The sequence below is a fragment of the Pristiophorus japonicus genome, chromosome 17 (genome assembly GCF_044704955.1).
Source record: "Pristiophorus japonicus isolate sPriJap1 chromosome 17, sPriJap1.hap1, whole genome shotgun sequence".
Classification (NCBI taxonomy): Eukaryota; Metazoa; Chordata; class Chondrichthyes; family Pristiophoridae; genus Pristiophorus; species Pristiophorus japonicus.
In genome coordinates this window covers 71,376,837-71,391,283 of record NC_091993.1, presented here as the reverse complement: position 1 = coordinate 71,391,283, position 14,447 = coordinate 71,376,837, and the positions used below count along the sequence as shown (strand labels likewise).

Genomic DNA, 14,447 nt, shown 5'->3' with positions numbered 1-14,447 from the left:
GTTGGCTAATACTGATGTTGAACTACAGCCAACCTCTCATATTTATTGAGAATAAGTCAAGTGGATAGAATTGACCAGCTCATTGCAGTCATCATTTTCTGTAATATAACTTAATGGTATCACACTCGCAAATTGGAAATAAATTGGCCAAAAGGAAATGAGTGAGGGGCTCGGGGACAGGCTCTCTTGTTGACCCGTTTCCTCTTTGTGGGAAAGACCCTGGCCTGCGATCCAGGCCTCGCCTGAGTAACACGGCTGAGACAAAGTCAATGCAGTATTAAACTATGCCTTTTCTACATTGCTGCCTTGCACAGGGCCTCGCCGTCCACCGCGCTCTCCTTTGTCGTTTTTCGGGGAGTATTCTCGGGCAACTTTCCCTGTAACTTTTATTTCTTCCCTTGTCCACCCCGGTGCTAGACCAATCCTTGAGCAGGCAGAGCACGGGCTGCTCCTGAGTTACCGCCAATAATCCTACAAGTGTCAGGATTCTCGCCACTAATTCCGCTCAACCCCTCGCTGGGAGAAACGTTTGCTGCCGCTTGGTAGGCATTGCTCTCGACACAGCTCAGACCGCAGACTGAAAAAGAGACTGGAGCCACGCACCCATGTGTATTCAACTATCATTGTAACCCATGTATAAGCTGACCTAAGTTGTACACCTTGAGAACATTGACCACAAGGGGATGAACTTGTGGGAGACACTCCTAACCTGGACTTTCAGGTATAAAAGGGGAAGCTCCACCCACCTTCATCACTTGAGGTTTTGGTAATAAAGATAACTGGTCACAGAGTGACCTTCTCTCAAGTATGGGCCTCGTGTGCATTTATACTGTATAGTAAGGACATATTATTGGCGACGAGAAACTGGGATTTAAACCACGCGAGCATGGTCACTAGCAGCACAGAAGAGAGGTACTGTGTTGGTGATGATTGGGACGACTTTATTGAGAGACTACAGCAAAGTTTTGTCACTAAGGAATGGTTGGGACAGGATTCGGCCGACAAACGCAGGGCTCATCTCCTGACAGTTTGTGGATCCAAAACGTACTCCCTGATGAAGGACCTTCTAGCGCCAGAGAAGCCGGCGGACAAGACATTTGAAGAGCTCAGTAAGTTGATCGGGGAACACCTTAAACCGGCGAGCAGCATGCACATGGCGAGACACCGGTTTTACACACACCGGCGACGAGAAAGGCAAAGTGTTCCAGACTTCGTGGCAAATCTCTGGCGACTGGCAAGCCTATGTAAGTTCCCAGATGCATGCAGAGCGGAGATGCTGCGTAACATTTTTTATTGAGGGCATTGGGCACGCTGGGGTTTTCAGGAAACTGATTTGAGACCAAAGACTTGACCTTGGAAGCGGCGGCTCTGATAGCCCAGACATTTATCTCAGAGGAGGAATGATGTATGACAAAAATCTTGGTTCAAATGCGACAAACGACCAGGGAGTCAACATTGTTAACGCGGCACACAATTCTCCAGGCAGATAAGGGCAATCGGACATGCCCGAGCATGTAGTCGAACCCAAAGGGGGAATTCAACAGAGACAATGGCTAGCTGAACGGCGATTCATGCCATCGCAATGGACATTGCGGCCAGTAATGGGGCCATCAACACCTGTCAATGGTGCACTTAAGGACAGTTATAGAGACGGTCAGAGACGATCGACTGGTAATGGACCTTTTGTTTCCAACAACGGGGCCTCCAGCTCATTCTGGAGGTGTGGAGGCAAACACCCAGCCAGAGCTTGCAGGTATTAGCAATATACCTGCAGAAATTGCAACGTCAGCGGTCACTTGGTGCGTATGTGCAGGAAGACTGCAGCCAGGTTGATGTACAAGGAGGACGGGCCCGATGTAAGCCCTACGAAGCCAAATGAATACTGGGGGAAATCGCTGGAAGCAGAAGTTCAGCGAGTTCATGTGGAGCACATATACAGTTCATATACTAGGACACCACCAATAATGATGAAAGTGCTCCTCAATGGCATCCCAGTATTAATGGAGCTAGACACGGGGGCCAGCCAGTCCCTGATGAGTATCAAACAGTTCGAAAGGTTGTGGGTGTCCAAGGCCAGGAGGCCAAAATTATTACCAATTGACGCACAGCCACGGACATATACAAAGGAGATAATTCCGGTGATAGGCAGCGCCATGGTAGTCGTGACCCACAAAGATTCGGAGAACAAGTTGTCACTCTGGATTGTCCCGGGGAACAGTCCCGCACGACTGGGGAGAAGTGGGCTTGCTGTCATGAACTGGAAATGGGGCGATGTCAATGCAATTTTCTCTGTGGAGCGAGTATCATGCTCAAAGGTCCTGGACAAATTTCACTCATTATTTCAACCCGGCATCGGCACTTTCATGGGGACAAGATAGTGATTCACATAAACCCGGACGCCAAGCCAGTACACCATAAGGCCAGAGCAGTGCCGTACGTGATGCGGGAAAAGATAGAATGTAAATTGGACTGCCTGCTGAGAGAAGGCATCATCTCGCCAGTTGAATTCAGTGACTGGGTGAGCCCGATCGTGCTTGTGCTCCAGGCGGATGGGTCGGTCAGGATATGTGGCGATTACAAGGCCACCATCAATCGGGTGTCACTCCAAGACCAGTACCCGCTACCGAGAGCGGAGGACCTCTTTGCGACGCTATCTGGTGGCAAACCTTTTTCAAAATTGGACCTGACCTCAGCTGGCGAGTGACTCGAAGAAGCTGACCACCATCACGACACACAAGGGGTTGTTTGAGTATAACAGATGTCGGTTCGGAATTCGTTCGGCCGCCGCGATCTTTCAGCAAAATATGGAAAGCCTCCTCAAGTCGATTCCAAGGACGGTGGTTTTTCAAGCCGACATCCTCATCACGGGTCGCGATACTGAAGAACACCTCCACAACCTGGAGGAGGTGCTACGCAGACTGGACCGGGTAGGGCTGCGACTGAAAAAGGCGAAGTGCGTCTTCTTAGCTCCAGAAGTAGAATTCCTGGGGAGGAGGGTAGCAGCAGACGGGATCAGACCTACTGCGTCCAAAACAGAAGAGATCCAGAGAGCACCCAGACCCCGTAACACGACGGAGCTATGTTCGTTCCTGGGGCTCCTGAACTATTTTGGTAACTTTCTTCCCAAATTGAGCACGCAGTTAGAGCCGCTACATGTGCTCCTACGCAAAGATCATGATTGGGTCTGGGGGGACAGCCAGGAAAGGGCTTTTGATGGAGCATAACAAATTGCGTGCTCTAACAAACTGTTAACGTTATATGACCCGTGTAAGAAACTTGTTTTAACGTGCAATGCATCATCCTATGGGGTTGGGTGTGTATTGCAGCATGTGAATGCCAAGGGTCAGTTACAGCCAGTAGCTTATGCCTCCAGAAGTCTGTCCCAGGCAGAAAGGGGCTACGGGATGGTAGAAAAGGAAGCGCTAGCATGCGTATATGCAGTAAAAAAAAAATGCACCAGTACCTGTTTGGCAGGAAATTTGAGCTGGAGACAGATCACAAACCCCTAACGTCCCTTTTGGCCGACAACAAGGCCATAAATGCGAATGCATCGGCCCACATACAGAGTTGGGCACTCACGTTAGCCGCCTATGACTACACAATTCGGCACAGACCGGGCACTGAAAACTGTGCCGATGCACTCAGCAGGCTCCCACTGGCCACCACTGAGGGGGCAACTGAGCATGATGCTGAGATAGTCATGGCTATTGAAGCTTTTGAAAGCGAAGGCTCACCTGTGACAGCCCGCCAAATTAAAGTCTGGACAAATAAAGACCCGCTACTGTCTTTAGTTTAGAAATGTGTCCTGAATGGGGACTGGGCAGCCACGTACGGGGTACACCTTGAGGAATTTAAATCGTTTCATAGGCGCAAGGATGAACTCTCGATTCAGGCCGATTGCCTACTGTGGAGAAACCGAGTAGTCATGCCCCAGATGGGCAGAGAGGTGTTTATCAGAGAACTTCACAATGAGCACCCGGGCATTGTCATGATGAAGGCATTGCCAGGTCACACGTTTGGTGGCCAGGGATAGATACAGACCTGGAACTTTGTGTTCGCAGGTGCAACATGTGTGCTCAGCTGGGCAACGCACCCAGGGAAGCCCGCCTTAGCTCCTGGTCCTGGCCCGCCCAACCATGATCACGCATCCATGTGGACTACGCAGGTTCTTTCATGGGAAAAATATTTTTGATTGTAGTAGACGCCTACTCCAAATGGATTGAGTGTGCCATTTTAAATTCAAGCACATCCTCTGCCACGGTAGAAAGTCTACGGGCAATGTTCGCCGCCCATGGTCTACCGGATGTCTTGGTCAGCGACAATGGCCCGTGCTTCACAAGCACTGAATTCCAGGACTTCATGGCAGGCAATGGAATCAACCATGTCAGAACGGCACCATTCAAGCCGGCCTCAAACGGCCAGGCAGAACGAGCAGTGCAGATAATCAAACAGGGGATGCTCAGAATCCAAGGGGGTTCCCTACAAAGCCGCTTATCACGCCTCCTGTTGGCCAATAGATCCCGACCACACTCGCTCACAGGGGTTCCACCCGCAGAGCTGCTAATGAAAAGGACGCTCAAAACCAGGTTATCCCTTATACACCCCACTATGAAAGAAATTGTTGAGAGCAGGCGTCCGTCACAATGTGACTACCATGACAGGAATGCGAGGGCGCGATGTATTGATGTCAATGACCCTGTTTTTGTCCTTAATTAAGCTGCAGGGCCCAAATGGCTTGCAGGCACTGTGATTGCCAAGGAGGGGAATAGGGTTTTGGTAGTTAAACTTACCAATGGACAAATCTGCCGCAAACACGTGGATCAAACTAAAAGGAGGTTCAGCAACCCCATAGAAGAAGCAGAGGAAGAACACGACGTAGAGTTTACTCCACCACAGGTGACCGAACACCGGAACCAAGTGGAGGAGAGCCCAGTCACTGTGGGCAGTCCGGACAGGCCTGAGGCACCTCAAACAGCAGACACTCAGGCCAGCGCCCAACAAGCAGAGCCCAACTCAGGCGCTCTACAAGGGAGACTTAACCTGTGATCCCAATAAGACTGGGGGGGGGGGGGAGGTGATGCCATGTATTCAACTGTCACTGTAACCCATGTATAAACTGACCTAAGTTTTACACCTTGAGAACATTGACCACAAGGTGGTGAACTTGTGGGAGACACTCCTAACCTGGACTTGCAGGTATAAAAGGGGAAGTTCCACCCACCTTCATCACTTGAGGTCTTGGTAATAAAGGTAACTGGTCAGAGAGTGACCTTCTCTCAAGTATGGGCCTCGTGTGCATTGTACTGTATAGTAAGGACATATCACCCTGCACTGCCTGTTATTTATTAACTCTCGGGATAGGGGGGTCACCAGTATCTATTGCTCATTGCTAGTTGTCCTGAGAAGGCCTCCTTCATGAACCGCTGCAGCGCTTTGATTCAACTGGGGGGCTTGGTAGGCCACTTCAGAGGGCAGTTAAGAGTCAACCACATGGGCGTGGGACCGGAGTCACGTATAGGCCAGACCAGGTGAAAGATGGAAGGATATTAGTGAACCAGTTGGGCAACGACACTCCGACAGCTTCATGGTCACTTTTACCCATACCAGATTTGGTTTTTTGTTTTTAAAATTGAATTCAAATTCTCAGACTGTCATGGTTGAATTTGGAATCGTGTTCTCAGGATTACTAGTGCAATAACATAACCTGTACATTACCGTACAACCATTCACACATGACACAATTACTTATAAAAAAAACACACATCTCACACAAAGATATAGACACACCCACCAACAAATATTTATTGCTTTGTTTTGTTATTTTGTGTAAGGCTCTGGGCTGTGAAGGCACCAAGATTAAGTTGATGGACATATGCAATGGATATATAATAAAACCCCCTCACAGTTCAGAAAAATATTATACATAGAAACAGTATCATCACACATTAACACATCTCTACTGTTTCAAATTACCTTTTCACCATGTGACAAAATATGATTTAGAGGAATAAAAACAAAAAGTACTGTACTTCATCAAGAATACACAGCTTAGGGATTGCCATTAAAGAGCATTGACCCTCATATCTGTAAGTACCTGCATGTTAAAGTCCTTCACGGTTAGCATAACGACAATACAAACGTTTCTCAAAGCCTTTATTTTAACTCCTTCGGGCCATGCCCTACACCAGTGGGTCTCACTTTGTTGCTTACGCTTAATCCCCGTTAGCTGCCCCGCCGTGATCGGGGCCCTGGCGTCCATCAACAACGATGGCAGGGCTGCCCTCTGCTGGCAAAGACCCTGAACCTCGACTGCAAAGGCGCCTGGTGAACAAAACAAAAAGCAGAAAGCGAAGGCGAAGGGTCAAAGTTCGTCGGGCAGGGCGCCAAGGTTGAAATGAGTAGAAGCCATGTTGTGTGAGCAATGATCAAACGAAGCCAAGCTTGGGTGACAAAGGCTGTCGGTTGTGGGAGGAAGGGAATGCTGAGGGAGGGAAAGAGTTTCATTGTTTGAGGTGCGAGGAAAGAAAGGGTGCTGATAGGGGTGATCCAAGGTTTTGTCTTCCTGGGCCAGATGGGTGCGTACCAGGGGGCCAGATATAAAGACTAAATCCATGCCCCCCCCCATTAATTTGCTTGTATCCCAAGTTGCTGATACAAACTCAGCTTGGTATTCCGATTTGCATCTAGCCACAAAGAACTTAAAAATAGCACCTTCCAAATCTCTGCCCACAAATTTCAAGCAGCACAGACCAGCCAATCAGAAGTATAACCGCAGATAGGATCGAGAAGCTGGGACACCAGGTTAGGATTCAGTGCGATGAGCCTGGGTTTCAACCCAGTGTGGATGCAAGGGGGAGGAGGAGGGTGAGAAGAGCTACTACATCTGGCATATTTGGAGCTGGGAAGGAAGGGGAGACGAGAGGAATAGCAGAGGTAAGTAAGAAAGGTTATAGGGGAGGCTAGAGAAGGTTCACCTAACAGGCGGGCTTTCTCTTGACAGTGATTGCAAAATATACAAAAAATATATTTTTCCCCCGGCAGGAGTTTTCTCGGTATATGCAAATTGAATTCAACAAAAGCAGAAAAGAACAGTGATGCAACATTGTGCGTTGTGTGACAGTACTCTGCAGTCAAGACCATTGGCTAAATCGGATAAATGGGCCAAATTGGTTCTATAAATTTTGAAGCAAATGGTTATTTGATAAAGCAATATGCAAAGAAGTGTAACCCACTGAGAAAGCTTACAATGACACGCCTCCTTTCCCCACCCCTACAGTGACCCTGTTCTGCTTGTCCAAGCTGGGTATGGTTCACACCTTTGTGAACACAAGGTCCCTTTTAGGGTGTGGCTTGCTACGCCAGGAGTTAAAGGTAGTCACATTTTGTCTGTGTACCCCAGTGCCGTGAGAGGAAATAATAATTAAAACAGAAACAGTCCATCACTATTGGCCAAGACGGGGGTAATGTTCCTATACAATACAATGATCAAGGACATTTTTTTTCAAAACAGAGTGCCCTTTTTGTCAGCCTTCACAGGTAGTATTACAAAGATTCTTCAAAATATATATCTAAAAGAAAAACCCCAAATCCTATTGACATATCGTGGCTTCCTAGTTTAAACACTAAAAATGTTAAAAGGAAAACACAACACAGACAGCAAACCAAGAGGTGAATGACTTGTAATCACCTGTGACCAGCAAACGATCCCAGGGTAGCAAGGCCTCAGGCCTCTATCTGGAGCGACATCATGGACGCCCTCCTAAGATTTCCTGTACGCAGCATCTCCAGTGAAACCGTCAACCCCTAGATGTCACTACGTGCAGTGGCCAGAGGAATACTTACCTCTCTCTGTCCTTTTCATAACATTATTCATTACTTTATAGATTTTTCGGGGTGGGGTCGGAGGGAAGGGTCGAGCAACATGTGGATATTTTCCCCATTATCTTCTTGCCCAGGGAGGGGGAAGGAGGGGAGACACATTGCCATTTCTTGATTTCATGGCCTTAAAATCAAGAAAGCATCCGGCAATACAGGTATTAAGCAGAAATGCCAAGCTGCCATTGGGATGGGTACCCTCCGGGAGGCTGATAAAGTCATACCCTTCTCTTTGCTCCTGTTGGGCTTTGCCGTATTACAATCAAGTCACGAACCCAGTCAGACTCTGGGTGCAAGGGTCACCCTTCCACCCGAGAGTTCTGGGCCTTTTCCCAAACGTGGATGGAAAGTGATCTCCAAAGGGTTGCTCTTTGACCCCCCCTCCGCTATCTCTGAGCATGCTCTGTTAGTGTTTCCCACTGCCTGCACCTCTTACATTTGTTTTGTGGAGCGAGTCTCCCAGGCGAGCAGCAGAAGTTTGGTGCTCATCAGAAACCAGAGACGGCTCGAAAAAGTCAAACCAACTCTCGACTCTCAACAGCTGCCAACGAGGGAAGACTTTTGCGCATGCTGTGTGGGTTGGGCTTGAACCCATCTTCCCTGAACATGGCTCTGAAGTATTTTGGTACGTAAAAAGGTATCTCTTTCTTTAGAAAAATGCAAAAACTGGATTATATTACAGGAAGGAACAACATACTGTCTGTCCAGGCTAACAAAAAGGCTTTACTAACTGGAGTAAATGTGAATGTGGCAGGACGACCACTATAGAAATATTGTGTACATGATATTTACAGCAGAGTTAAGTGCTAGGTGACATCACTAACAAATTAGGTTTCGATACCCAAATGCAACAATGTCTGAGTATGGTCTCCGAGTGCCTCTTATATGTAATATATATAATATATATATAGAATATATATATAGAAAAGAACCCACTACTTTTCTAAAATTCCTCCACTCCCACTAATTGTTACATCCTTTAAAATAAGAAAAATGTTAAGTCTGGTGTAAAAGAAATTAAATTACAAAGCAAGCCATTTCTCTGCCGGTAACACAGACTCTCAATCAGCTGCTTCTCTCCCTCCTGCTGGCTGCGATGTTTTAACCGCGCTAGTGAACTGCTCACGTTTCCAGAGGTAGTCGTTCACAGATGTTGCTGTTGATCTGTGTGTCCGGCTGGGGGGTGGTGGTGGGGGGGGGGGGGGGGGAGAGGGGCTTGGTTTTGTTCACAAAATACTGCAGGAGGAGGCAAGGGTAGGCAGGAGCCTGGGGGCGAGCGGGGGAGCGGTAACACCAGCTGTACTGAAGCGAAACCAAATGATCACGATGTAAATTCCTGCTGATTAGCATCCGGATGGGTAAAGTGATAATAGAAAGTATTTTCTTATTTCCCCTTCGCCCCCAACCCACCCAATTTTCTCACTGTTTCTGAAGGTACCGATTCCTTGCTGGGATACAGCGAGCTGCCCCACACTAGCTCACCCCAGCACCCATTTTCTCCAAAGTCTCACCCCAGCACCCATTTTCTCCAGAGTCTCACCTCAGCGCCCATTTTCTCCCAGGAATACCCTGGCCATTGAATGTTGGCAGACTATCGCCAGTCAATCCTGCTCCAGCTCTCATCAATCCTGCACCGACAGGTTCCAGTGGGGAGTCCTCATCAGCAACAGGACTGCTCCCTGCCTCCCTCACCAGGGCAACTCAGGCCAGAGTCATTATCCCCTGCAGTTGAGGTCAGCCCAGACCAGTGATCCAAGCTTGGGCTCACTAGCCTGTAACTTCAGTACCCTTACCCACCAACTGAGCCATCTGGGAGATCCATGGATCTTCAGTGAAGCTGTTGGCCGACACTGCCTATTGCTGATACCAGCAGAGTGGCACGATCAAAACGCCAGGAACTGCAAATACCTCCCAAAGGAGGCAACATTTATTGTTGATATTACCTACTGGTGGGAGGGGAGGGAACTCTATACCGTCCCTTTCTCCTTTAAATTCTTCACACCACCTCTCCCAAAATGATATCGACAGGAAGGGACTCCTGAAAAGCCGCACCGTGGGTCATTACCAAATACCTTATATTTAAAGGGACAGGCCATCATGACTTGCTGTTCTAATGGTGGGGAGGATGGGTGGGGGAAGGGATGGCAATTGAAAATGGTGGCCACACCGACGCATGCTTAAATCGCACCATACAAAGAATTCTTCAGGGTAGTTTCAAAGATGGGCCTGGCTTCCATATCTGAAACCACTGTGGGAGCTGTAGTCATCACCACATGGGAAGACAATTGGACACAATCCAGGACCTTTCTCCAACGATATTTCTGATTGCACCACTCCTTTGACTAGAGCCAATTTCTTTCATTCTGTAACAGTCATGGCCATTAGGTTGTATAAGTAATGACAACAGGAAGAGGGAAGGGAAGGGAAAGAAAGAAGGCAAATATGGGCTGGGCGACAAAAGCTAATCAGTGGAAACTGTAATGGTAGTGGTGCCAGTTAACCAGGGTTGAGTAGGATCGGGGAAAATGCACTAGGAGTCAGAGCATGCAACACAAAGCCCCATCTCTATACTAAATAACGCAACTCTAGGAGCGTGCAGGAACATGTCACTTCCCCAATCACCATGGGAACATGTCACTCCCTCAATCACCATGGGAACATGTCACTCCCCCAATCACCATGGGGACATGTCACTCCCCCAATCACCATGGGGACATGTCACTCCCCCAATCACCATGGGGACATGTCACTCCCCCAATCACCATGGGGACATGTCACTCCCCCAATCACCATGGCAACATGTCACTCCCCCAATCACCATGGGGACATGTCACTCCCCCAATCACCATGGGGACATGTCACTCCCCCAGTCATCATGGGACACACACCACAGATGCCTGGAACCCAACTCCATGCCTGATGCCATCAACAAATCTCTGAAGGTTTGTTCAAAACCTTTCGAGCGGTCACCCCTATGCCTCAGAGGTAAAGTCTCCCCCTCGAACCCTGCAGGACAGGGAGGCCCCAAGTTTGCTTCCGGGGCTGTCTGCTCTCAGCATGGCAGCAATCAGGAATGCTAAATTGGGCCCTGCCTTAGGGAAGGGGTGATAAAAACGCTGCTGTTTCCCAGGCTTGATCACTATCCAGTGATCTTTGCTGGATGGGTGTCTGGTGTAGACAACAGGTGATTGGGCCCAGCCATTGAATAGCTGCTAACACTCGCCTTCAGAGCTGACTCGTGAACAAGGGCCAAATGAAATAGCCTCATAGTCTCTGGAAACCTGTCAGAACGGACGGCTTTCCCAGAGTCAGTTGTGGAGGAGGAGGAGTGTAAATGGTGCCGTGAACTATGTCCCATTTACAGTTGGGCTATGATGGCCTGTATATATTTACCCAGTGCCTCCTGCTCAGCACAGTTCAGACTTCAGACACGGTAGAGCTACAAAAGGGGAAGGAATTCAAAACTAAGATGGCGTCACTGCAAAATCCCGATCGTCTGTCCCAAAAACTTGGACACTAGAAGAAATCCAGCTCTCGGTCCCCACGTGTTTTCTCAGGCGGAGGATCTGAAAATGCTCACAGAGAAAATCCCCATCTCCTCACCAAAATGGGCTGCAAAACACACAGTGTCGTCCACGGCATTCAAACAAGGCCCCATCGACAAACCAGCAATCCGCACCTCGCTGTCCCTCTCATTAAAACCAACCCATCAAATCGGTACTGCAACTTCTCCATAAGCTCAACTCATCTCTCTCGATTTCTCTCTCTGCTGTTGAACCAGAGGCAGTTTGCAACTGGGGAGTGGAGACAACTCAGATGGTTCCTGAAATTATTGCTCAGTTCCTGTTCACTTACCACTCCTTCCCCCTCCCACCCCTGCAGTTTCTAGCAGTGAAGGCTGGTATCTTACAAGCTCCCTTACCTTCGCATTGAACGCAAGAATGTAATAACCTGTCCCCCTACAACAATAATACATTAACGAAGTGGACCAAACAAACCCTCTCCGCACTCCACTAACACCCAGTACCAGCCGGAACCCCGAGGGTGCACGCGATCACGGAGCGCTTCTAAAACAAGACAAAAGACAGAAGTCAAGTGGCATCAGGTCAGGCTTATCCAAGCACATGCCCACACAGTAACCCATACTCACTGCCTATACAGTGCTTCCTTTCAGTACCCAGCACAGCCACAATCAGCATTACCTCGTCCCTGCCTACTCTAACTGATGATCTGGTCTCTATCACATTGCTGTCTGCGGGACCTTGCTGTGCGTAAATTGGCTGCCGTCTTTCCTACATTACAACTGTGATCACACTTCGAAAGTACTTCACTGGCTGTAAAGCGCTTTGGGACGTCCCGCGGTCGTGAAAGGCGCTATATAAATGCCAGCTCTTTCTATATTTCACTGCTTGAATTGTCACAGTAGACATCTGTGGGAGGAGACAGAGACACCTTTTACACATCAGAACACACATGGTCGGGTCCTCATGCCTTCGGTATTACCTCACGGACCAGGGTAAGGACAGGAACAGTCACAGGTGCCCAGAGCATTAACCTTTTCCCCTCCCATCAGATATCGTGACCATCTCTCCTAGGGCTCATTGAAATAAAATAATGAACCCCTCACCATTAGTTCCTGCAACCACAAAGAGACAGATCGGAGAGAGCTGATTATAGGAGCCTGTATTCCTGCTCGAGACAAACTGTGGCGGTGGTATTACTTCTCCAGAAAAGATTTCAGACTTTGCCAGGATGTTTAGAATTAGATGCTTTTGGGCAAAGGTTGGTTTCAAGAAAGAACAAAAAAAAAATCCCTAATGGGATTCAATGATCGGCAATGAGCCCTTTTTAGCTTCTTGCAAATTGGTTGGGAGACCCCTGAGGGAATATGCCTGTGGACCCCGCAGTCACCGAGCCTGCTCACCAATAAAGTACCGTGCCAACACTCACAGTGTCGGCTCACCAGACGATTGAGGTGCCACAGGCCAGCCGATGCCCATGGAACCCCATCCCAGCATGAGTCAGTGTCCTCGGAAGAGGAGGAGGATATGGGATGAGGAAAAAAAACTGTCCCGATACCTTATGTTCTAACCCTACAAATACTGGCACAAACATATCTGGGTAAACAAATAAGTCATTTGCCCTGATCTAATTTAAGTTGTGTAACAGAAACTTAAAAAGGGATGAGGGCAGTGGCTCCTGCCCTTGTAGGCTGCCCTCCGCTTCCACCAGCACATCTTTCAAACCCATCATCTCCACCGTACATTACTCAGCCAGGTCCGCCAATAAGGATAGACGCATACTGGAGGGCAGCGCTTTAGCTTACACTTTCAATTTCCTGTAGCTTTCTGACCCAGGTCAACCACCCCTCACCCCACAAAAAAGAATCATTCCGAGAAGTCAAAGAGGCGACGATACCAAACCTCCATCACCTTGACGATGGATACAATAGCTACAGAGAGGTCACCATTGGCCGCCTGTGTTTTTGGGGGGGGGGGGGCTGGGCAGCCATTTTGTGATTGCGAACAAACAAAATGGAGGTGCTTTATTTTCCACCCCTCCCTCAAATAACTACAAGATAACATTCCTACATACAAGCCCCCATTAACACACACTTTCTGAAAGTGATCTTTATCCAATACTTACTATCCCTGAAGTGTAAATATTATTATTTTTAAAAAGGAAGAAAAAACCATACCGTTACCCCTCTCTGAGCTTGACTTCTGGAGAGAGGAAATACAAACACAACACACATATATGACCCTCACAGAAGTAGTGCAGAATATTGTTCTTTGACTTCACAATAGTTCATTTTTTTGTCTTTTTTTTTTACATTTGTTCTAATGTAAAAATATCTGTATTTCTGTGAAAAATAGATTAATTTTTTTTGCGTTTGGTAAAAATGAGCAGGCACCGGGATGTGTAGATAATTGGCAGGCAGTGGCACCCTCTGTGTAGGGGAGGTTGGGGGGGTCCTAGTCCTTCACCAGTCGGTAAACATGATGCTGTGCACCGTGTTCACTTGTCGACACCTCGAACACAAACGCTATACACAGCAAGGTCTCCTGGGTGTCCCGGTTGGTCACAACCTGGCAGAAAACGAGAGAGAGAGAGAGAGAGAGAGAATGAAGAACCAAGTTGATACGCAACTGAGCAGCGCAAAAGTCACACAACAACCCCTTTCACCGTGGACCTCATGGAGGAACATCAGTGAACAGGAGCACCACAAGCTCCACAATCCCCTCCAAGTCACGCACCATCCTGACCTGGAAATATATCGCTGTTCCTTCAGTGTCGCTGGGTCAAAATCCCCAAGAGCACTGTGGGAGCACCTTCCCCACACGGACTGCAGCGGTTCAAGAAGGCGGCTCACCACCACCTTCTCAAGGGCAATTAGGGATGGGCAGGACTACCCATTTCTTGGCACTGCTGCATTTTTCTTTCCAAAAAAGCAATGAAGCAATAATTACCAAGCGGGGAATAAAAAAGTAATATACCAATGTGTGTGACGCGCAATATGAGTGTGCATGAGATGTAATACCAGTGTATGTGTTGTCAGTATAGTTTCATAC

At 48.1% G+C, this 14,447-nt stretch overlaps 1 protein-coding gene across 3 annotated transcripts in view; it reads right to left on the bottom strand.

The window, feature by feature from the left end:
* Window positions 1–5,776: 5,776 nt before the first annotated feature.
* The window catches only part of LOC139227789 (transcriptional enhancer factor TEF-5-like), a 498,356-nt gene continuing 489,685 nt past the window's right edge, over window positions 5,777–14,447 (bottom strand). For all 3 annotated transcript variants that reach the window (XM_070858838.1, XM_070858840.1, XM_070858839.1), the window contains exon 14: window positions 5,777–13,964. In XM_070858838.1, coding sequence (XP_070714939.1) covers window positions 13,851–13,964 — 114 coding nt within the window. In that variant the 3' untranslated portion in view covers window positions 5,777–13,850. The remainder of the gene's footprint in view (window positions 13,965–14,447) is intronic.